Here is a 23,633-nt window from a genome sequence, read left to right as displayed (position 1 = left end):
TGGATGGGGGTTACCCAGTCCTTGCAGAGAGGCCACAGGGTGCTCTCTGTCCCCCCCAGCTCCCGTGAGGTGACAGCTCCATAGCACTGGACAGACAGAGTGCATCCCGTAGGGCAGGCTCTCCCTGGGGTGTAGGAGCTTCAGCATTCACCAAAGAGAAACAACAACCAACACACAGCGAGAGACATAAGAACTGCTCCACGGAGCAGGGTCATCCTGCTCCTCAACAGCAGGGTCTCGACCTCCTGCCACCGCTCACGGCATGTCCTCCCCCACGGCAACAGTCCCAAAGGGTTGCAAATCCTTCTGGGCACCCCTGGGGTGTAACAAAGAATGACTCCATTCAAGAAAACCAGAGAAAAAATTTATTATTTTTCTTTATAAAATATCTCCAATAAGTTATATAGGCAAATATTTAAATTAAAATAAATTAACTCCGCTCTATGCTGGGACACGCGACTGTCCACAAAGTCAAACTAGGATTTATGTTTCTTTGAAAAAATATGCCCTAGATCTCCAATGTAAGATTTGAAAAAAATATCTATGCTTGGTGAGGAGGAAGGAGAAATCTCTGCAATGGACAGAAGGGGTTAAGGTGCGGTGCTGAAGCTGCCTGGCGCCAGTGGCATCTCCACATCCAGCTAAGTGCTAAGAGCATCTTCATCATCACTCCAGTCGGGAGGAGCATCCGTCCCGAAGTACCGATCGCCAAAGTTCCCTGCGGGGGGAGAGAGAGAGATGCAGTCCTGGTGCAGCTCTGCAGGGAGCCCTGGGACCCATCCTCCAGCCTGCCCTCGTCCCAGCCCGCAAGGAAAGGAAAGCAGGTTGATCCAACAGCTTGAACCGCTCTAAAACTCGTGTAGCAGCAAAACTGGAGCAGGCTGGAGGCTGTTTTAGGACCCGGTGGCAGGGGTGTTTCTTGGCACAGCAGAGGTGAGGACAGAAGAACGGAGCGAGCTTGTTTTGGATGAGCTTGTTTAAGGTGACAGCTTAGGCAATGAGGTGGGCACAGGTCTGCTCCAGATGTCCCAGCCCAGCTTCTCCATCTGGGGCCGGAGGAGGCTCATAGCAGGTGGAATGGCTCCTTCTGCCAACAAGGTTATGGCTGCCTGACAGCTCGCAGAGTGTGCATGTTGATCCCAACACCCGCGTGGCAGCAGGACTCAGGAGAGGCAGTGGGTCCCCGGGTGAAATAAGGCTAGACCTAAGCTGCTGTTGACAACCAGGGCTTCACCTCCTCTGGTGAGTGGGACAGAAGCACCGAAAATTCCCCTGCAACAGCTCATCTCTACCCAGATACTCACCGATGCCGGGGATTATCCGGAAAAGGTCATTCACCTTCTTGTCCACAGCTGTGGTGATGATCTTCACCCGGGGGAAAGCATAGGCGACTGAGTGGACACCCATCTCTGCCATAAGCAGGGAGAGGAGGAAAATCTTGTCTTCTGGGACATCATGATCCTATAGGAAAGGCACAGAGACAGCTTGGAGATGCATGGGCTGAGGAGCAGGAGAAAGGGTATCTAAAGTACGTTACAGCCCATGCCTCCAGGCAGCAGCACTCTAAGCACTCAAGGGCCTTCTTGGGGCCACTTTCTCTCCTCCCCTCTTTGCGACCAGCTGGAGTTACTGGGCACAGCATCAAGAAACCAGCTAAATCCAGGCTGTTACTACCCAAGGAAGGAGTGACTTTGTCAACGCCTGATCACAGAGTCACCCCATCTTGGGCTGGCTCCCACGACACCCTTCTTCACAAGGAAGAGACAATTTCAGTGCAAAGCCCCTCAGCATGGCTGCGGTTGGTGTTTTGCACGTTGTTTGGGGTGAACACCCAGAACACACAGAACCACCCGCCCTCTGCAGCGTGCCCGACATCCTCCGTACCAGCAGCACCCGCACGGCCATCATGGCTGCTGCGCCCGTGGAGACCGTGCAGTCCATCAGGATGACGTGGTCTTCGCTGATGTCCTTCGGCAGCCGCAGATAGTGGAGCTGGGCAGGGGGAAGAGAGATCAGCTTAGAGGCTGCAGGCTCAAGGCGAACAGAGCAACCCAAGCCCTTCTCTTAGAGAGGTGAAGCATCTTTCATGCCTCTCTAGCTCTGGGACCCCAGCTGTCAGCTTGGAGCCAGGCACCGGTGCAAACACTTGGACAGCAAACCAGCCCCTGCGTGCACAAACATGCTGGCAAAGCCCACTTCAGAAGCTTTCAAACACTCGCTTTCTGAGCACTCGCCCCCTGCCAAGACCAACTCTCGGATCGCTGAAGAGCTCTCAGGAAATACCCGAGTCACCCCCCGCGCGCAGGCTAATGCCAAGATGTGCCCTCGGCAGCCCAGGGCCCTGGGTTTTACCTCCGGCTCGCCCGTGTTGCAGTTGGTTTGGATGAGGATGGTCCCGATGCGGACGTCCTTGCATACCGCTCGCAGCGCTGGCTCCATGGTCTCGCCCGCCCGCAGGATGGACACCCCGGTGATCTGCAGCACACAGCGAGGGTGAACGGGGAGGCGCGGTGCAGGAGAGGCACTGGGCCTCAACAACTGGGGACTCTAATGGGCAACCCCAAAGCACATCCCTTCCAGGAGAGGGTTGTGCTGCTCCCAGTTCAGGCTGCCTCCCTCAATGGGAGGGCAACAGCAGCACGGTGACATTGCTGAGGGCAGCCCTGGCCACCCACCGAGCTGCCGCCTGTCCTGATGATACAGGGTATCGTACTCATGATAGCAGGTGCCAAACCCAGGCCTGGTGGAAGCCCTGAGAAGCCAGGGGTGTCCTTCCCCTGCATCCACAGGGATGGAGCCCCACGGGGCAGGGTTAAATAGTACCTTTTGCGTCCACTTACTTGCTTTCCGCTGTATGTCCTCCCTTCGTAGTCCTGTCCCTGAGGGGTCTGGACTGTGCAACTCTACAAAAACCATGTGAGAAGCGTTACCAGGGGCTCTGATGTGGCTCTCAGAGGAGCCCTGGTACCCAGCTGCGGGAAACAAACTGGCCCCTTGGAAACAAAGAGTTGTCCCCCAGGGCCACACCATTGCCCCATGGTCTAGGGGAGTCTTGCTCCTTTTTAACCTAGAAGGAAGGGGCTGATACACAGGAAAGGCTGGAGGAGCATCACCAGGACTGTCCCGGCTCCCTGGCAGTTACGGGTTAGGAATCGGAGAGGAAACACAGCGCCTGCTGCCCACCCTCCCAGCTACACCCCCCAAACCCACCTGGAACGGGAGCAAGGAGAGCGCGTGCTCAATCAGCAACCGCATCAGCCTCTTGGAGTAGAAAATGAACTCATCTCTGCTGGTCTCCTTGTTTCTAGAGGGGAGGCAAATGCAATGTAAGACCAAAATGTGCCCCGGGAGATGCTGACAGGGGTCAGAGGCTGTGTGGAGGAGGGCAGCCCAGGCCCCTGTCTGGCTGCCAGTGTTTTTTTTTGCATGGGTTCCACCTGCTGAGCCTGGAATTGCAGAGGGAGTTTTAAGGTAAAAGGCAGAAAAATTGTTGGCAAGACCATGGAGCACTCACAGCTCCTGTACCCAAGGCCCACCACCATCTATCCTGTCCCACGTCCCCAGATCACAAGGACAGGGCACAAGTGGGATTTGGGAGGCCAAAGCAAACCGAGTCCACCCCAGCCGGCAGCCAAGCCCCATCCCACCCCAGGAGACGACAGTGGTGGTGGGCTTTACCTGATGATGGTGTGCATGCCCCTCACCTGAGGGGTGCTCTTCAGCACACTGAGGGTCTGCGGAAGCGGGTGGCACTGGTGGGCAGAGGCCAGGGCGGCCCTGAAAACCAAACACACGGTCAGAAGGTCTCTGGGCAAGGCTGCCCGAGGGCTGGTGCACAGCACACGGCCGGAGCCATCCTCCCAGATGTCATTTCACCCTGCAAATGCACACTGAGGCCATCCAGCTGAGCCCTGCCCGGGCCCCTGCGATGGCAAAGGGACCTGCTCCCATGAACGGGGCAGGGGGACCTCGCAGCCCAAGGACCTGCCCTTCCTGCTGGGCCGCTGACCCGTGGTTGGCCCATCTTGGTTTCCGTTGGTTGGGAAGCAAGTGGAAAATAAATTCAAACCCTTCTCCTACTCGGGAGTCTTATCTGATGGTGGATCCTGAACTCATGGGGTTGTAGTTGTCTCTGTCCTATAAGTGCCAGATGTCACCAGGAACAGGACAGGCAGCCAGGCCTGCGGCACTGGCACACGGCTCAATGCGGAGCCAGGCTGCAACGAGACCGTTTCAGAGAGCACCTGGCCCATTCAAGGATAGTCAGATCGACACCAAATTGGGAACAGCTTCAAGACTTTACGGCTGGACATGACTGGCTTTGTGTGACTCATCTCCACATAACTAATAGGGTTGGGAGCTATTCTTGGATCAAGGGAACACCATTCATGGGGAAGCACACAATGGAGCCCCATTAGTCACCTCTCTCTTTGAGAGCGGCAGTAATGAGATGAAGGTCACATCTATTTGGCTTCCACAAGGCTGGGCAGGATGGACAAGCGACTTTGTCTGGGAGGAGGGCTGGGGTCCGAAAGCCACGCGTCAGATCACACACGTGCCAGCAGCTGCATGTCGGTCAGAGGGATGTTGGGCAGGAGGAAAAGAGAGCAAACAAACAAAAGCACCAGGTGATTAAGATTTCAAATCAAGCAGAAACCTGGATTAAATGCACGCACACACACAGAGGCACGCAAGCGGAGAAGAAGACAGAGAAGATGACTGGGTAGGAATGGAGGAGGGCAGAGCTAGATGACTTGAGGCCTCCATCCACATAGCCATCTCCTGGTCTTGGCCAACCAACACCAAACGAGACATTCCCAAGGCCTGTGGGTACTTAAGGGCTCCTTCTTGCTTTTGCCAGCTCCGGTCCTGTGTAGCAGCAAAGACCCCCTAGGCAGGGAATGCTCCCGAGAGCCGAGACAGTTCATGGCTGTGCAGAGTACGTGGGATGGGTTGTGGTCCATTCACAGACTTGCCCGGTGCCGGCAGAGCCTGGCTGGGTTGTGGCCAAGCCCAGCATGCTCCTCCTGCCCACAGACCCCACTGTCGGTTTGGGACAAGCAGCCCTCAAGGCCCCGGACCTGCCATCAGTGAAGCGAGCTCACTCTTGTTAGTCACGGCAACGCAGGTTAGCTGCCTTCGGAGATGCTCCCATGCCAGGGTTGTGCTACTGGGCAGCACCCAGCAGCTCTGCCCCTACAGCCCCCGCTCCTTCCTCCTGCCAGACCTGGCCTGGGGACAGATTCTGGGGGCACAGTTGCCATCCAGCCCTGTCTGAACCCCTCCTGGCCGCGGGGATGCAGACCCACATGGCGGGTGAGGACCTGAGCCCTGCCTTTGGTGACACTGGTGCCTGCAGAGGGGCTGCCTGCTTGCCTGCTTCTAGGGGGGCAAAGACCAGCCCCCCAACGCAGAGCCACACCCCAACTCTTGGCCCCAGCTGGGTTTGCTAAGGTGACAAACTGCTGTCCCCCAAACGAGAGGAGCCATCAGGGTCGTAGCCCACAGAGCAGTCTCCTACCCACCACGGCCCAGCCAGGGGCACAGGTCTGAGCTTGCCATGGGCACCTCTCCCCTCCATCACTGCCAGCCCCATGCCACAGCATCCCGCCACGCCAGCGGGATGGGCAGACCCTCTCCCGCCCTGGTCTCTGCGGTGCTGCAGGTGAGATGCAGTGTGACCCAGCTCCTGCCCCCTGCCACAGACGCCAGCGAGCTCTCCTACCCCCAAGAGCAGCCCCATGTGCCTGGGAACACCTCCCCTGCACCCCGAGCTGTCAACAGCCCCCCGGGAAATGCCGTCAGCGTTTTGTCACTGAGCTTTCCGCACTTTCCTGCGCAGGGTCTGGTGCTCAGTGCGGGAACAGAGAAGTCTGGATGCAACCCTGCTCGGGCTCATGTCCCTGACAGCCCAGGGAAGCTGCTCAATGCTGTGGGGGTCCCCACGGTGCTTTCTGGGGAGACAGCGGCAGGTCCCATTTTTGGGATTGGGATAAAGATGGTCTCTCCAGTCCCCCCACCCCGGTTTGCCCTGCACAGCCCCAGCAAAGCAGGACCCCGTGAGCTGTCTGGGTTAGTAACGCGGCTCACACTGCACAGCCCTCGTCCCCATTCCCCGGCGTTAGTGTCACAACCCAAACACTGCCGTTAGCGTTTGTCTCCTCACATATCCCAGCGCAGCTTCCTCTGGTCACCAGGTGGGAGGGATGTTCAGGGGAGACAAGACAGGAAACACGAGAGTTTAAGGGCGGAGGGACAAACAAGACATGAAACAAAGGAAAAAGCGCTGTCATTAGTCAAAGGGGGAAAAAAAAGCCCTAATTGATCTATGGCTTTTGGACCTGCCCAGTGCCCGGGCCACCGCCATAAAGACCCCGGTGCTCCTCCCTTGGTGACCAAGTCACGTCACAGCTGCTCTTCATGGCACCAGCTCCACTCCTGGCTCCATGGGAGGAATGTTCCATTCGCTCTCACTGCCCTGAAGTCACAGCAGGGACACCGTAACATCTCCGTCCCAAGTGGTACCACACTGCAACACCAGCAACAGCTCTCGAAGCCCGGAGGGAAATGCCCAGCCCTCGCCTGGGGCTCTGCTACAATCCCAGAGCAGGTGCAGGCGCTCAAGGCCAAGCTTTCAAAACCTTCATCCAACCTACACCGCACCCAGGCAAACTGCTGTGGGCTCACAGGCGTGCCCATCTCCTGCCACACTGGAGAGAGGATCTGCTCAAGCCTTGGAGACCCTGGAAAGCTGAGAGTACTGGGAACACGTGGAGAAACCCATCTCTGCACTTAACATCACCGTCCGCTGGGAAGACCTTCCTTCCCCCGAGCTGATCGGGACCTGCCCTGGGATCGCCATCCCTTGGAGAGGGGCTGCAGGTTGTGGCAATGGGAAAAGCTCAGTCTCTCCATCAGCTGCCCCGCTACAGCCGTGTCACTGGTGGTGACAGCCCTTGCCCAGCCCTGCCGGGAAGGATGGAGGGAGCGGGTCTCTGCCGCCAGGACCCGCAGGCAGGCTGCCGGCGAGAGCACTGCTTCCTGTCCCTCCCCCTGCCAGGCAGGACCGCGACGGAAAATTCAGACGGGCAGCACGTCAAGAAAACGTCTCACTTTGCAAACTTATTTTTTTCCCCCCAGAACAAAAGCTTTGAAAGAATTAAAAAAAAAAAAAAAAAAAAGAAAGAAGAAGAAGAAAGAAAGAAAGAAAAAGAGAGAGAAAGGGGTGACCATCTCTCAGGAAGGCTTCAGGGAACATCCTCGGCTCTTTGTTGAGCATGCTATCAAGCAGGAAGCAGACAAGAGGCATCCAGCTACAAAGGAGCTAATGCAGTCAAGGCATTTCAAACACGTACAGCGGCTGGCTTTCATGGCTGACATTTCAAACAAGGGCTATTAAACTGCGCTATGGGTTGATATTTAAAGACACAATTGGCAAAGGGCATGCCAAGCTGATCGAGACCTTGGGGGTGGGGAATATTGATTGGCGAGGGGAATCAGCTGAAAAGAGCACCGGCTCCGAGAGCGGGGCTGGTTGCTGAAATAGCCTGACAGAAGGGACGGAAACCAGGCTCGGCTGAGAGCGCTGCGTCCGGCTCCTGCTGCTGGGCTCCAGGAAGAATTACTCACCTGGGCATGGATGGAAAGGAAGCACCTGTACATAATTACATCTCCAACACGTGCACAATTAAACATGTGGGAAGCTGGACAAGAAATACCCCAACTGCAAGGACACTAAGGTCTGACCTGCGCTCTGAGGGAACACAGAGGAAGGCAACGATGCTACTCAGCAGCCGGCAGTTACAAGAGGGGAAAAAAAGGCTTGGAGGTCCAGGGAATGGCACCGCTTTCTTTAAACTCCTCAGAATTCACCCATTCGATCAGCTGAGAGTCGGGGAGAGGCACTCCCTGCCTGTGCCACCCACTCTCTGGGTCAGGAGAGGCAGCCCAGGGCCAGCCCGGAGCACAAGGACCCGAGAAGCACCTCGGACTGGGGCCAGATCTAAGCATCCAGGTTTTATTCTACCAGCTACAAAGGCCTCGCTGCGTCCCCACGGCCACCAAAAGGCAGGCGGTGACATCAGAACAACAACCGTGACATTTAGATGAAGCCATTCAAGACGGGAGGACAGGGAATTGTTTTAGATGAAAAGCCCCACATTTGCCGAGCGCATCTCACGCAACAGGCGTCTCTCCATCCACCTCGCTCCTCTTGTGAGCGCAGAGCTGCGGAGGAGCTGACGGGAAACCGCAGCAGCAGTAAAAGCACTGGGACTCCAGGAGTGTAAACAGATTTTTTTTTGGCAGGAAATTTTTTCCAGACTTTCTGGCGAAGGCATAAATGGAAACCGCGAGCCTTAAACCGAACATGTAAATGTCTGTGGCTGGGGTTATCACAGAGTTACTTCTGGAGGTCAGAGTTACCTTTCCAAACTTGTACTAATACTTTCTTGACATATTATTAAATACCTGATTTTTAAGGTGCACAAAAAGATCACCTGTACTGAGTGCCACTTTGATTAAAGAGGAGAATCGCTGGAGAGAAAGGAAATTTTATATGTGTGCATATATGTATATAAACACATACACACGGGCATATATACGCATATACACACACATGCATTACTCTCTAATGTTATTCCTGCAATTTTTTAAAGCAACAGACTTCTCTCCACGCTAAAGAGCACCTTCCCACCTGACCTCCAGACACACAGGGAAGCTTACGCTGTCTGTATGGAAATGTCAGGCCCCATGGTGTTAAACAAGCAAACAGAAATAAAACAAAACATCTAGCTGCCAAGTCTAGGAAATGAATGGCTTAAACAGAAATAAGTAAAGCAGAGTCTTTTTCCTGTTTATCTTAGGTATTTTAAAAGCTTGTTGTATGCCAAATGTAAATTTTAGGGTTACTTGAGCTAAGTGTCTCCATGCAGTGATGGAAACCTAAATGGAAACCCATTTATAGTAATGCATCCCCTCTGCTTCCTACAAAAATACCTGGAAACTTAGCTGGCTGCTTAATGGAAGCAAGAGAGCTGAAGTCCCACCTGGATCCACACGCTGAAGAGGTTAAATAAGTCAATGTCTACTTTAGAGCATCCACCTGCAGATACTGAGAAATCAGGAATCCTGCTGGATTAGGGCATAAGTATTTTCTTGGTCCCCAAGTAGTTGCTGCGTAGCCTTTAGGTACTGCAGGGAAGCGGGTACCTCTTGCCATGCCGAAGCTGCTGCGCTCCTCCCGGGTGCCATCAGGCTCGCGGCTGAGAGCCTCTGCGGCAGCGAGGGACCCAGGGCTCCCACCACCCTTGAGCCGCTTTGTTTCATTTAATAATTGATGTTTAATGATGTTTAATCATCAGGGATGGAGAGCGGCTCTGAACAATCTTAAGGATGAAGTGAAATAAAAGCGAGTCCCAGGACACAAAGCCTTTTGCAGAGATGGGGGGGGGGTGTCCCCAGCTAACAAACCTGGCCCTGCCCCAGCTTCTGCGCTCAAGCTGGGCTAGTCCATCCTTGGGGAACAGCCCTGTCCCAAAGCCAAGGACAAGGTGGCCTTTCGTCAGCTTCGAGCGTGACGAGGCTGTCCGTTACGCGAGCTGTTGGTCTCGACTGCAGGTCAGGGTTAGGGCCAAGCAGTGCCTGGCATTGGAAATGCCTCGGGCTGCACAGACAGGACAGAGTTAGGGGCTCTTACCTGACACTGAGTTCACGCTGCGGCAGCAACACAAAGACACAATGCAACCGGTATTAAGCATTGTCAACACCAGGGTCGTTTCAAGACAAAAGAAAAGGAAAAATAGGAAATATTTTCCTGCATTCACATGTAGCCTTTCCCCCTTTCTTCCCCTCCCCAGGTAAATAAATGAAAGCCCCCGCCCAAGCCAACCCCTCTCCGAGCTCACAGCAGTGCCCTGGGGAGGAGCTGCTGTGTTTGCTCGCCTCAGCGTCCAGCCACGAGCTTCCCTGGCCACATCCCAGGGGCTGGGAGAAACAGCCATTTCCCTGCTCCTGGCCTGCGCCCACAGCTGTGTGCCCTCCTCAGCCCGGCGCTGACGGTGCCAGGGCTCTGATCCTTGCTCCTGTTGGTTTAGAAACTAACTTCCCGACCTGCCAGAGCTTAGTGCTGTAAATCCAGGCAGTCAGAAAGCCCCGACTGCTGCCCTGCGGAGAACGGGGTGCTCCGGGAAGGGGAACCTGCCAACACGCCTTTGCACCAGAGCACTCGCTCCCGAGCGGCCACAGGAGGCACAACGCCATCGTGTGCCAGCTCACAGCCAGGGGCCAAGCGGCTCCTGCCCTCTGGGAGCTCTGCAAGGCCCGCAGGAATTGAGCCTTTTGCTTTCAAGAACAGCCATCTCCAGGTCATGCTCCTTCCACCTTCCAGGACATCGCTCTGAGCATCTCCACAACTTAAAACATCAAAGCTACAGCCGTGGGGCGGGAGGAGGTTGCGCTGCTCAGGGAGCAGCAACACACAACAGGGGCAATAGATCGAAGGGTTCCAGGCTCAAACCACTGGTCAGGACTGGCCCAGCACACACAGAGGACTTGTTAAACCCAATGATGGGGAAGTGATGGAGTATGTGCCTGGATGGGGGCTCAGGCTGGGCCTCAAACGTGACAAGACTTTGGGTTTTGAAACCCATGGGTTGCAGCCAACATGAAAGTGGAAAAGTGGGCTCTTGACTGGAAAGACTGTGCAGCAGTGGCTGCAAGGGGGTGAAGAGGAGAAGCCAGAGCCAGAGAGTTGAAGTATTGCAGGGTTTGAGGTGATGCCAGCCCCAGGAGGGCTGCAGACGGGGTGGCCACATCACTCAGATCACTGGAGGACAGTTGGTTTGTCCCCAGATGACTTGGTCTCCCAGGGAGGGACAGAAGCTGCTGCTGGACCACAGCCTGCAGAGGAGCCTTGCGCTAACCAGAGCAGAGGGACAAGGCAGTCTCCTTCGCTGAAACGGAGGGAGCGGGGCTGGGAGGAGGTCCCAGGGACAGCCCCGCGGCTCACATGCCCGGAGCACGGAGGGAAGCCAGGCCATTCCCACCTTGGCACCCAGAGCCCTGCTTCCCGCAATGCCACCGTTGCACAGGCAAGGCTGACCCCACCATTAACACCCGGGGGACCGGGCAGCTCTTACCTCTTCCAGCTGACTGTGGACGTGCTGAACGATCAGGTCGATAGCCACTGTGTTTCCACTCCCTGGAGTGAACCAGAAGCAAAAGCGAGAGCCTGCTCAGAACCACGGTGCCAGCAGTGCCCATTTCTTCCCTAAGCTCCCTGCAATGTTCAAAAACACCGTATCCCTGCTTCCCCTTCCCTAGCAAAGCATCATCCAGCAGGAGACGCTGCTGCTATTATTAAATTCTTATTTAGTAACCTATTATTGAATATCCAGAAGTCACCTCTAGCTTTTAAACCACTAAGCTGCAGGAGCTGATAGGGCAGGAGACTGGTTGAGGGAAAAGTGCAGACTTTCCCTAGGAATCTGCTTTCGGCCAGTGTTTGGAGACACTCGGCTGGAGGGACCTTTGTTTTGGCATGGGACAGCCACTATTCTGTCCGTGCCAGCCGGAGGGTGGTGGCACTGGCCAGCAGAGCTGAGGGCAGAGGGACGGGGTCTCTCATGTCCCATCCAGGACTGAGCCTTGTGGCAGCTCGGGGCAGCCCTGGGCAGGTACCTCGGGGCACGACGATGTCGGCCAGCCTCATGGTGGGCTGGATGTACTGGTCGAAGGCGGGCTTGACAAACTTATTGTACTGCTTGATGACCCCCTCGATGTCACGGCCACGCTCGCTGATGTCCCTGCGCAGGCGACGCACCAAGCGGATGTCCGAGTCCGTGTCCACAAATATCTTCAGATCAAGGAGCTGGAATGAGAGGGGAGGGAACAAACCCCACCAGGTTAGAACCGACCTTCTCCACCAGCCACAACCAGCAGGCTGAGCTCTCTGCGCAGCACAGCGCTGGTTTAACAGAGCTCGGCTCAGCTCTGCTCCAGCCTGGAGGGAGCTTTGCCGCTGCAGCCCCTGAACTTGAACCTGGCTGGCAGTGCAGACGCGGCGGTGAGTCCCTTGCTGCCACCTCCCCCTTGCTCTCATGCCCCCAGAGACCTGTCCTGCTCCAAACCCTGTCTCCACTCCTGCTCCGAACCCTGTCTCCACTCCTAAGCAGCCCCAGCACTTTGGCTGGATGCTATTTAAGAGCGAGGAGGAGACAAGAGAAGTTAATGGCCACGACACAGACCAACAGGCTTAACCCAGGAGCGCTGGCTCATAAATGCTGGCGGGGGCCCAAGCGCAGCAGGTCAGCTCATGCCACCGCCCTTAACTGTCAGAGACAAGAGCAGGAATGCTCAGAGGAAACTCCTGGGGGATTTACCCAGCTGTCCACTGGAGGTCATCGTTGCTCCAGGAATGTGCAACCCAAACGCTCGCTTGGCAGGGAAGAAAACTTTCTAGCCTGCGTTTGGCTAAGTTTCTGCATGGCTCACTCCCTCCTAGAGCATTTATCATCTATCCAACAAATTCCCAGCAAAGCCTGAAGTGCTGGATGAGTCCACCCGAGAAAAGACCAGGTTTTACGCAGCAGAAATACAGCAGACTTTGCTTCTGGCTGTGCAAGCTGCGGCATGCAGTGCAGGAGGGTGGGCTATTTCTAGTCATATTTACACACCACCATTGCCAGGGACCAGGCTGCCACCCGGCTCCAAGCTCCTGGGAACGAAAGGCTGAGATCAAAGTCTTTGCTGAAACGCTTGACCTCTGGCCGGGAGCTCTTCCCCTGCAAGAGTCGAGACCTATTTCCCCTGCACAGTGAAGTGCTGCAGCAGCCGGTGTAAGCTGGAAGAGGTCGTCTCCCTGCTGCTGAACCTCAGCAGAAAGCATGTTCCCACCATCTTCCCCCAGCTGGCTACGGGGTGGAGGGCTGGTCTGTAGGGGTGACGCTGAAGCACTGTGGGAGGACAGGGTCCCGTCCAGCGATGCACAGGAGCCCCGGGGCGCCTGGGACTCTCTTTGCGCTGTGATATAAGGCTGCAGAAGAAGGGGCTTGCGCCTGTAAGGCTTCCCCAAAACCGGTTCTAAACCCTTCCTCACCTTCAGAAGCTCCTTGTCTGCAAAAGCCATGATGCCTTCAAAGATAATCACATTGGCGCCATATAGGGTTTTCTGTGGAGTCAAAATGGCTGTGGTTAGACACAGAACATGAGATGCCCCATCCCGGGAAATCTCTCTGGTTTGTTAGTGACTGCGTCGGCTGACCCAGAAAATGTGCCCTGAGCCAGGCACAGAGCAGAGGGCAACTGCACAACTCTGACTGCAAAAAGCAGGGGCTGGAGGGGTCCAAATGACACCCCCCTCTCCTGCCTTGGTAGTCCCCCCATCTCGTCCCACCCCTCTCAGTGTCCCATACCCATTCCTTTTTCCGGCTGTGGGTGGTGAAGTCATAAATGGGGATCTTCACGCTCTTGCCTTGCTTCAGCTTCTTCAGGGTGGCGATGATGAGGTCAAAGTCGAAGGCATCGGGGTGGTCAAAGTTGAAGTCATTGCTGGCTGCCTGCTCCTGCTGCTGCTTGGTCAACACCTGCCCCCAGAGAAGGGGTTAGTCCATGTGGCCATCCCCACCGGTGGCCTTCCCTCCCCACCACTGTGCCCAGCAACCTCTCCCCCTGCCCCAAGAACCACGTGAAAGGGAAACCACGAGGCTGTGGCTAAACCCAAATTGCGTTTCCCCATGACGGGGTTATGCCAAGGGTTCCAGCGGCCCAAGGAACCTGGCCAGGACGATGCACAGACTCACCTTGTAGAAGGAGTCCATGGACAGCAGAACCACCCAAGGGACATCAAGCGCCTCAATGATCATGGTGGCCACCGTGGTCTTCCCAGAGGCACTGCCTCCTCCCAGGCCTGCCAGGGAAAAAGGGATGAAGCCACCAACCCCACAGTCTGCCTTTCCAACCACAGGCTAGAACCCGGTCCTGCCCTGTCGCACTAAGTTGGAGGAACCTCCAAAGAGGGGGCTTGATAGGCACTACAAGAGAGAGATTATCCTTGAAAATGTCAAGTGGAACATACTGTAACTGCCAGCAATGTGCACAGCAAAAGCTGGGAAACCCTTCGTTAGATGGTTGTGTAACAAGGGGAGAGCTGGCGTGAGAACCAGCCTAGACTAAATCCCTGGGAACTCGTGACAACCCAGGCAACAGGAGTTAAGGGAACAACCAGCAAAGATTGTGGACTGCTCAGTTGCCTGCTCTAATCCATCACCCCCATCTGCAAGCTCTCAGCTTCTGCCCAATCCTACGGCTCACCCAGTCAACGCTGGATTAACCATGGGGACGCTCCCTGCTCCTGTCCGGGCTGAGCAGCTCAGAACCTGGAGTCTGGAGTCAACCTCAAGTTTCCAAGGAGGCGGTGGGGCAGGAATGTCCCCAAGATCTCCTGGAGAGCCACTGGGCAGACAGCGCCGACACTGCCCGTGCTAGCCTTCACCAGCTGAAGACATAGGCGGGACAGCCCGGCCATGCGCTGCCTCTGCCTACCTATCACGAAGGCCTCTTTGGACTGCGTCCCATGCTCGTTGTACCACGGTGGACGGCCAGCTGTGTAGATGGTCCTCTTGCTGGTCCGCAGCAGGGGTGGCTCAGACTTGCACTGGCTAGTGGTCCGCTTTCGGGGTGGCTTGGTGGAGCCCACCGCAGGGTACAGCCGGTCTAAGGATTCGGCACTGCTGTTGCTGGGGATGGGGAGAGGAAGGAGCTCAGTTATCGGTGGTGGGGAGGGACCTGTGTTCCCCATGAGTGGGAGTGGGGTCTCCGGGGGATCCCACGCTGTATGGATGCAGTGGAAGAGGAAGAGAGGCGACCCCAGCCCTGCTGCAGTGCTACCAGCACCCACACTGCTGCAAGCCCAGGCCATGGCCAACATCAAGACATTCTCACGCAGGACCACATTTTAACCTGGAAAAGCTGCAACGCAAGCATCGCTTCCTACAGCCCTACTGCTTGGGGAATGCCTACGTTAAATAAACAATCCGGTGAGCTCTCAAAAGCACCAAGGGCTGTTATGACAGAGGGCAATAACCTGTCCAGATATGCTGAGGGAACTTTCTGGGGGATGGAAGCCAGGCACATGGGCTACAGCTCAACTGTCCTCATCCCCCCATGCGCAATCCCTTTCCTCTCCCCACTTTGAGCACTTTGAGCACTTCACTCCCACCCAAACCTCTAGTTCCGCAACCCTTTAGGCCTGAAACCCCTGGGGACAAACCGGCAAGGGGCCAGAACCGGGCAGCGGGGCTGCCAAGCCGTTCGCGTCTGCTTTGCCGTGTGGGCTGAGTGAGCACCGAGCTCTGTCGGAGCCCTGGAGCTGCTAAATGCCTCTCTCTTATCTCCCCTCCCGCCGCAGCCCTGGGGAAGGAGAGGAACAAACCACCCTCCGGAGCCCTTTCGGGCTTGGCAGCGGGAGAGCAGCGGCTGGGAGGTGATAAGTGGCCTCTGGCCAGGAGATAAGCTGCAGCCGCGCTGCCCGGCCAGCACGAGGATGGGGAGGATTATTTATACCAGCTCCCGCTCCTCCCCGCTCGCTGTTTTGCCGCCTCGGGAGAGATGTCTCCTCCCTGTGAGAAGGTGCAAAGGGCTCTCCCTGCTCGCGCTTGTTCCTCTTTGGAAATGAGGAAATTTCAAGCTGGAAATGAAACCTCCGCAAGCTCAAAGAGCCCCGGGCACCAAATGCTCCAAACCCGGCACAGTTTGGTACAGCCCAGCCAAGCTGGCGGGGCTTTGCTGCCTCTCTGTTATTTTTTGCTCTTGATAGGGCTTAAACTGCAGGGCTTTACAGATTTTGGGTTGATTTTAAGCTCTTTTGGTATGAAGATTAATTCCCTTCCCTCCCCCACCCTTTTTTAGAACAATTTTAGATAAAGATCAAAATTTGAGACCGGCCATCTGCAACACCCCCCGAGCACGGCGGGATGCCCCCAGTATGCCATCCCTACCTCCTGCACCGGCACATCCCTGCGGAGCGGGCAAGGAGACGGCGATCTGCCAAACCCCTGCTAGCAGAAGGAAGGTTGCAGCTCCTGCCCCGGCGCCAGGACATCCCACGCCGACGCCAACCCTACCAGTGTGCACCCACAGAGTCCCCCCGCAAGAGCCTCAAGCCACCAACACCCCGTCCCTTGCGCGAGCCCATCGGCACGCGCAGCCAGCGTCGAGCACCCAGGAGCCATAAAGACCCCAACCGTCACTTTTAAAAAGCAACCTCAGGAGGTGAGACCCGCGGGAAAGCTTTCTGGGGTTTCTTTCTGTACAAGGATGGCTCCCTCCACCAGCGAGGCGGGAGAAGCAAACCCAGACGGGGTATTTCGGTCTCCTCTCCCACCGGCGACGCCGCAGCAGCAATTAGCCACCTCGCGCTATTCCCTGAGCGGGGCTGACATCATCCGACGATGCCGGTGCATAAACAAAGTCATTTTGGCTTGATAAAAGCAGAGATGACAAAACCACAGTTGTTTACCAGAAAATAAAACGGTTCCTTTCATCTGTATCCCAGCCCCTCTCCCGGGACTGCGGTTACTCCAGAGCCGCGCTGCCGGCGCTGCCGCTGAGGGCTGCTCCAACGGTTTTCCTCCCGGGATACACGCCGGTCTCCATGCGACAGGCGAGCGTTTCGGGATGCTCTGCTCTTTGGTGCAACGCAGCACCAAGCCCTCCTGCGCCAACCTCAGCCCGCAGATCCCCACGCTGCGATGCTGACCGAGGCCGCCATTCCCAAAACAACTCCGAGGTGGGCAAAACTCCAGTTTTCCAAGCTGGAGCAGAGCCTGAGTGAAAGGCCGACCTCTGCAAGGCCTGCTACCAGCGTCTTTGATTCGTACCGACAGAACCCAGCTCCTGGTGGGGACGAGGAGGTTTGGACCCTGACGGCTCCGGCTGTGCCCAGGGTTACAGGCTGTGGCCACTGCTGACATCCCGCATTCCCATCTCTCCGCTCCAGCAGGGTGCTGGCACAGAGGGCACCTGCCCAGTAGCTCCCTGATGGAACATTGCCATGGGACGCAGGGACATGCATGGAGATAGGACGGTGCAGGGATGGCCCTTGGTGAGAAGCGGAGCCGTCCTCCCCCCGCACGCCCGGGGCCACTCTTGGATGCAGCATTTTAATCCTGTTCCAAGAGTTGGCCGGCTTTGTCTTTTCTCATCCAAATACTTCTGGACTTTCACCTAAATTCTGTTTCTATAGATATCTGTCTACACTGGCTGTGTCTACAGAAGAGGTAGATACTCTACAGCTCTTAAATCAACATTTCCCATGATTTATCTGAGCGAAGCATGGCCGTGGGGAGGGCTCTGGGACTGCCCAGGAGTTCTGCAAAGGTCATGCATCTTCTCCTTATGTTACACTTCAAGTTTTGTAGATGTTTTCCGTGGCTGCCTCTGCCAGGAGGGGACTCTCCTCCCCTCCGAAGGAATGGCTGATCCCAGCCATCTCGCAGCTCTCTCCTTTTGCCGTTTCTTCCTATCACTTTTTAAAAGCTCCCTGCAGCAGCCGCAAAGCCCATGCAATGTCTCTTCCCGCAAGGTAAAGCAGCCGGAGGAAAAGGACTCTCTATTTATAGCTGAAGTTAATGCCATCACTCTAACCAAAGGACGGTCCTTGTCCCACCCAGACCGTCCCCAGCCTTCCTGAGCAGCGTGTATCCCTTGGGTTTCAGTGACTTGACGCCACAACAAGGCAAACATGAAGGGAAACGTCACCCTGGGCTTGGTAACCTCCCTCCTGCAAAGCCGACCTGGAGGACTCAGGTGTCACCAGACTGTCCCCAGCTGTCGGGGACCCTTTGCCTTCCCTGTAGTCGGTGCTGGGGTCTGCCTGGGACCATTTGCCAGGAGGGAGCCCGACCGCTCTGCCTTCCCTGGGGGGGGCTCTGCTCCCCGAAAGGGCTCTCCAGCCCCGCAGATGTGCTGGCACAAACGAAGGAAGCGTTTTGCTCCCGCATATCCCAAGAATGGATTTACTGGGGTGAGAGGGGCAGCCCTGTCCCTTCTCCACCGCCGCTCCCATCCCTGGGCCCTCCATGCTCTCTGCATCCTGCTGCCCTCCGGGATCCCCGGCTATCCCGGATCCACGCTGTGCCAGGAGGGGAAAGGCAGCAGGTCCCAAACAGTTGCCGCAGCCAGCAAGGAAAACTGGCAAAGCCCCAAACCTGAGCCAGCGAGCAAACAGGAGAGCTCGACCTCAGCCCCGCGCCCTGTAAACAACGCGCCGAGCAAGCTCCCAGCCTCCGAACCCACCCGCCGCGTCCCCACAGGCTGCCGTGACAGCGCGGGGCTGGCTTCATCCCGCATCCCGTGGGAAGCTGATCCTTCCCCTGGCTGCTGCCTGCGCTTCCACAGCCCTCAGCTGGGGGACTGGAACCCGAGGGTTCGTCCCAGCAGGCAGGGACTGAAAGCAAAGAGGTGAAAAAAAGTAAAAACCCACCCAAAACAGAAGCAAAGGAGGAACTCACCCGCCGTCCGGCCCGAGGGCCCAGCAGCCCGATATGCGGACGCTGGAGAAGGCCGGGGGGCTGCTCATCTCCACCCGGCCGCAGAGCGGGAGGCGATGCCGGGCAGAGGGTGTCACCCACTGTCCCTGCCCGCGCTTTGGCTCCTGTCCCCCAACCTGACGGCACTACCGCGGCGAGAGGGCGGCCGTGCCAGCGGGGCTGCCCGGGCGAACGCCGGTGCAAGGAGCCATGCACGGGAGCGTCCCCCCTGGCACAGGGACAACGGGGTCCCCAGGGGCTGGGGCAAGCCGCCCCCCCCCACCCCACCCCCCAGCAGCCCTGGGGGGCTCGGGACGGGAAGATGGAGTCAGGAGAGGAGCGGTGCTGGGGGAGTGTCTTTTGCTGGGAGCTGTGGAGTGGTCAGCAGGCATAAGAGGATAGCTTAACCTAGAGATTACGTTCATTACCTGATATTAATAGCACTGGCTTGATTAAAGAAAAAGCAGGGGGGCTGGGGGGGGGGTGAAGTGACACCTCCCCTCACCGCCCCCGGCACAGGCAATAAACACTGGCCCCCCCGCTGCGCCTCTGCTCCCTGGGACCGGGGCTCGCTCGGTGCCGTGGACGCCGGGGGCTCGGCGGGGCAGTGGGGGGGACAGCTCTGCCGCCCACCCGGTAAGTGCGCGGCCGGGAGCTCGGGGAGGGGGCTGCAGGGGGACGGGAGGGAACAGGCATGGAGGGGGTACCCAGCCAACACCCCGCTTGCCGCCGATGGAGCCGGCTGGGGCTCGGGGCCGGGGCGCTGCCGGCCTTGCCGGGGCTGTCGGTGCAGGATTCGTCCCCCTCCCACAGCTCCCAGCCCTGGGAGGTCCGGCTGCGAGCCCCCCTGGGTGCTCAGCTCCCCGGGGACAAGCTGCCCCTCACCGTCCCCTCGGCCCTGGAGTAAACAAGTGGGTGAAACTCAACACCCCGGGGCTGCGGGTGGCTAAGAATAACGTTCGGGCCCTGCAATCTGCTCTCTCAGCCTTCCCCCTGCCAGCTGCCATTTCGGTTCCTCCGCCGGCCGCCGGCGCCAGCCTCGCCGGGGAGGGCAGGGAGCCCGGGCACCCAGCACCCGGCAGCCCTGGGGAAACACGGGGCAGGATGCGGGGCAGGACAGCCAGCAAGGGGTGGGAGATGGGCAGGGGGGGTCCTGGAGCACAGGGATGGGGTCAGAGCAGTGCCCACTGCGCAGCACTGAGACAGGGAGGAGGCAGCGGAGGTGACACCAGAAGGCCAGGCAGGCAGCAGCGGGCAGGCTCTGCCGGGGACGCGGCTTGTCGCCACGAGGTCCTGCTGTCACTGAGTGACCCCCCAGCCCACCCCGGCATGGTGAGACGAGGGCTCGGCTTCAGCACACCCACCCCCGAGGGGGTACGGGGAGGATGCTCCCCCCACGCTCAGCATGAAGCGGGGCTGAACCTCCGGAGGTGGGGTCAGAGATGGGGAGAAGACCCCTTCCTCCTCCTCCCCAACCCCTTTCTCCTCCTCCCCAACCCTTCCTCCTCCTCTCCAAAGCACCACGGCTATTCCAGAGGGACACATATCCCAATGTCCTCAGCAAACCCCTGCTGAACATGGGGGGCACTGGGTACAGCCACACCAGCCCCCTCCTGCTCCTGTCCAGCCATGGGACCCACAGAGGAGAGCATCACCCCAAAACATGTCTTGAGTGACCACGACGTGGAAACCAGGGACAAGGGGCTGGTCCCCAAACAGGGGCTGCAGGAGGAGCGGGACGGGGACGGGAGGGTTTCAGAGGTGACCTGTCCCCATCTTGAGCTGCGGCTGCTGCCCCAACGCCAGGGAAGCGAGGGATGATCAAAGGAACCTTTTCCATCCTGCGATTTCAGCACGGGCTCCCCTGTCTCTGCAAAAGCTGTTTCAGAAGTTTAAAAATAAAATTCTCTTCCGCCGTGATTTCTATTCTCTCTCATTAAAGAAGCAAAAAAGAAAAGAAAGCAAAGGGACCAGGAACTTGGCGGTGAGGAGCCCTCGCCCTCGCCAAGGCAACATTGTTCCTTATCGCATGCTCCCCGCTGCCTTTTTTCCTGCCTTTGTTTGGAACGTCCAAGCGATGGGAGCAGCTCTCCCAGCGGCTCACCCAACATCCCAGCCAGGCTCCCAGGTGGGATGGGGATCGCCTGCCCCGGCTCTGAACCCCGGCAGCGGCCAAACCTTCCTCCTGGCACACACTGCTCCGCAAACCTCCTCCACATCCCGATTCTCTTCCCAGTTTCTGAGCTCTTGCACAGGGCGAAACTCCTGAGTTTTGGACTGTTTTCCTTCTAGATGACTTTTAAGCGCGAATCCCTCCTCTAATCACAACCTCCAGGAGCTGGACTTAAAACTGGGAGAAAGAGCAGATCCCATGAAGGCTGGGGTCCCCTTTTCCTTCCAGGGATGGAAAGCTGCTCGGCGGGTTTTCCTTGGGATTTAAGGATGGAAGCTGAATTGCATGTGGCTTTCCCTGGTTTGGTTGCTGTAACCCGAATATTGTCACCGGATCCAAGTAAAAGCTCAGGACACACCAAATCCACCATGGAAGGTGGTCCCTCTCCCAACTCCCACCCCTGCGAGTAGCACCCATGGGTGCGTGGAGGCCAAACCTGCTTCCCTCCATCTCCCAGCGTGGTCTTTCTTCGTCCTGACATGCCCAGGCCAGCCCTGAGCTGGACCTTTCGTGTCCTACGGCATCTTTAACTTAAGCTGAAAGCAGTTGCCCTGCAACAGCCTGGCGTAAAAACCCGGGGCCATGTGGGGCAGCCCCACACCAGGAACCCCCTTGTCCAGCGACCAGAGTGACACACAGCTGGATCACACCACCCTGAGAGCAAGCCAGGCCAGAAGATGAGTTTTGTGCAGGAAGCACACAATGAAAGGCTTCAGGAAGCCCTAAGCATTGGGACAGAGGAACCCATCCAAGGGATGGAGGAACCTGCCCAAGGGATGGACCTACCCAAGGAATGGAGGAATCCAGCCAAGGGATGGACCTGCCCAAGGAATGGAGGAACCAGCCCCATGGATGAAGGAATCTGCCCAAGGGATAGAGAAACCTGCCCAAGAGATGGTGAAACTCATCCAAGGGATGAAGGGACCCATTCAAGGGATAGAAGAACCTATCCAAGGGATGGAGGAACCTACCCAAGGGATGAACTCATCCAAGTGATGGAGTAACTTGTCCAAGGGATGAAGGAACCTGCCCAAGGGATGGAGGGACCTACTCAAGGGATGAAGGAACATGTCCAAGGGATGGAGGACCCTACCCAAGGGATGGAGGAACTCGTCCAAGGGATGGAGGGACCCACCTGCCACCCCACTGCCAAAAGCTCCAGGGGTGCCAAGATGCTGCCCAGCGGCCCCGCCGTGCCGTGCCTCTCCTGCAAACCCATCGAACACCGTGCCCGTTTTTCCCCAGCCTCACCCCAAGCTCTGCCATCACCCTGGCCCCAGCCACCCTGGAGCAGGACGGAGCATCCCCGGGCAGCTCCAGATGCGCGCGTAGACACACACACACTCTCTTCCAGCTCTATTAAGGACTCCGATTCCTAACGACAAAAGGACAACATTTCCCTCTTCAAACCCAATTATCTCGCTGCTATTTATACGGAGCGAGGGCCGCGGGAACAGGGCGGTCAGCCCAGCCGGCGGTGGAAAGGGCTCGGTTATACAACCCCGTTACTCATCTCCCGCCCGGCCGGCGTTCCCTGGGGCGGCTCCTTCCTCCCCTGGCTCATCCTCAGCCTCCCGGCGACCCACCGCTGACTCACAGGAAGGGCAAAGGCAACGCCGGCACAGCCGGCTCCGTGTTTAGTTGCCGAAACACGCTGGCATGGACTCAGGGGTCGGTCGGTGCCACGGGGACACCGGTACCCAACAACCAGGGATGCTCGCATCCCTGTAACCTGGCTTAGCAGCATTCCGGGGATGCTCCGGAGCCAATTCCGAGGTATTCGGTGTTTGGGAGCGGTCAAGCTCCCCTGTGCCTGAGGACTGTGGAGTGGAAAACATAGGGAAAACCTGAGTAGGGAGGGGAAAAGAACCTCATTCTGCGTGTTTTTTTGGTAGGAAATTTTGGTTTTTTTGGTAGGAAGTTGTTTTTTTTTTTTGGTACGAAATTTTGGGGTTTTTTTGGGGAGGAAATTTGTGGGTTTTCCCTGCTCCGCCGGCGCCTCGCGCCCGCTGGAGCCGACGCACGTGCCGTCTCGCCCGCGACCGGGCGCTGCCGTTCACCCGCTGCGAAATTAAGGCTGAAAAAAATAAAATAATAAAAAAACAAAAACAAAAAACCCCATCGAAAAAAAAAGTGGGGGGGGGGGGGGGGTAAGGGGAAAAAAGAGAAGAAAAAAAAATGGGGGGGGGGGAAGGGGAAAAAACAAAAACAAAATCCCAAAGCAACAAATAGAGAAGGAATAAGCCCGGTTTGGCAAAAAGATGGGATAAACCGTTGCCTGCGTGATGGGAAGCGTGGGTGGCGCCGCTTGCTGGGATGGGCAAAGGGGGTTTTTAGGGGGAAAAAAATGGGAAGAACGATGGGATCGGGGAGGCCCCACTCGCGGAAGTGGCATCGTGGGACGGGACCGGCACCGCAACGCCCCGGAGCCGCCGGGAACCGGCGGCTCCGGGGCGTTGCGGTACCGGTCCCGTCCCGGGAGGGGTTTTAAGGGGATGGAGGAGGTGGGGGGGGTCCTTACCTGTCGTGCGGCTCCGCCGGAGCCCCCTCGGCCACCGGGGCCGCGGCCATGGTGGTGGAGGGGAGAGGGAGGATCGGGCGGGCGGGGAGCCGGGAGGAGGCGGTGCCGCCGCCGCGGGGCTCCCCGGGACTTGTAGTGCGGGGATAGGGACGGGAAAGGAGGGGGGAGGTGTCCGGCGGGGGGGTGGTGGTGGTGGTGGTTTGGGGTGTAGGTGGGTGCTGGGGGTGAGGGTGGGTGCTGGAAGGGGGGGGGAAAGATGGGTGGTGGGGGTGTAGGTGGGTGCCATGGGGGGCAGGGGGGTGCTGGGGGCACTGGTGGGTGCTCTGGGGCAGCTTCGCAGGAGCACCCATGCCCAAGCAGCTGAGGGGTGCAACATACAGCAGCCCCCACACCCCCCCCACAGCTGCCAGCA

The 23,633-nt window shown here is 57.6% G+C and overlaps 1 protein-coding gene across 3 annotated transcripts; it reads right to left on the bottom strand.

The window, feature by feature from the left end:
* Nucleotides 1-342: 342 nt before the first annotated feature.
* Nucleotides 343-23,302, bottom strand: UCKL1 (uridine-cytidine kinase 1 like 1). 3 transcript variants are annotated; one of them, XM_074604999.1, is made up of 15 exons: nucleotides 23,222-23,302; nucleotides 14,542-14,735; nucleotides 13,800-13,906; nucleotides 13,413-13,583; nucleotides 13,097-13,168; nucleotides 11,680-11,869; nucleotides 11,139-11,200; nucleotides 6,167-6,186; nucleotides 3,679-3,777; nucleotides 3,211-3,304; nucleotides 2,841-2,903; nucleotides 2,353-2,475; nucleotides 1,885-1,992; nucleotides 1,305-1,461; nucleotides 343-718 (listed from the first exon to the last, which is right to left on the bottom strand). In XM_074604999.1, the coding sequence occupies exons 1-15, from the start codon at nucleotides 23,269-23,271 to the stop codon at nucleotides 642-644; spliced, it is 1,587 nt and encodes a 528-aa protein (XP_074461100.1). In that variant the 5' UTR covers nucleotides 23,272-23,302; the 3' UTR covers nucleotides 343-641. The 3 variants fall into 3 exon arrangements, with proteins under 3 accessions (XP_074461100.1, XP_074461097.1, XP_074461099.1); XM_074604996.1 differs by lacking the exon at nucleotides 23,222-23,302 and adding an exon at nucleotides 18,510-18,937; XM_074604998.1 differs by lacking the exons at nucleotides 6,167-6,186; nucleotides 23,222-23,302 and adding exons at nucleotides 9,698-9,714; nucleotides 18,510-18,720.
* Nucleotides 23,303-23,633: the final 331 nt, after the last annotated feature.

The sequence above is a fragment of the Larus michahellis genome, chromosome 12, assembly GCF_964199755.1.
Source record: "Larus michahellis chromosome 12, bLarMic1.1, whole genome shotgun sequence".
Taxonomy (NCBI): domain Eukaryota; kingdom Metazoa; phylum Chordata; class Aves; order Charadriiformes; family Laridae; genus Larus; species Larus michahellis.
Note: the sequence above shows the minus strand (reverse complement) of the source record. Positions and strands in the feature narration are given on the sequence as shown.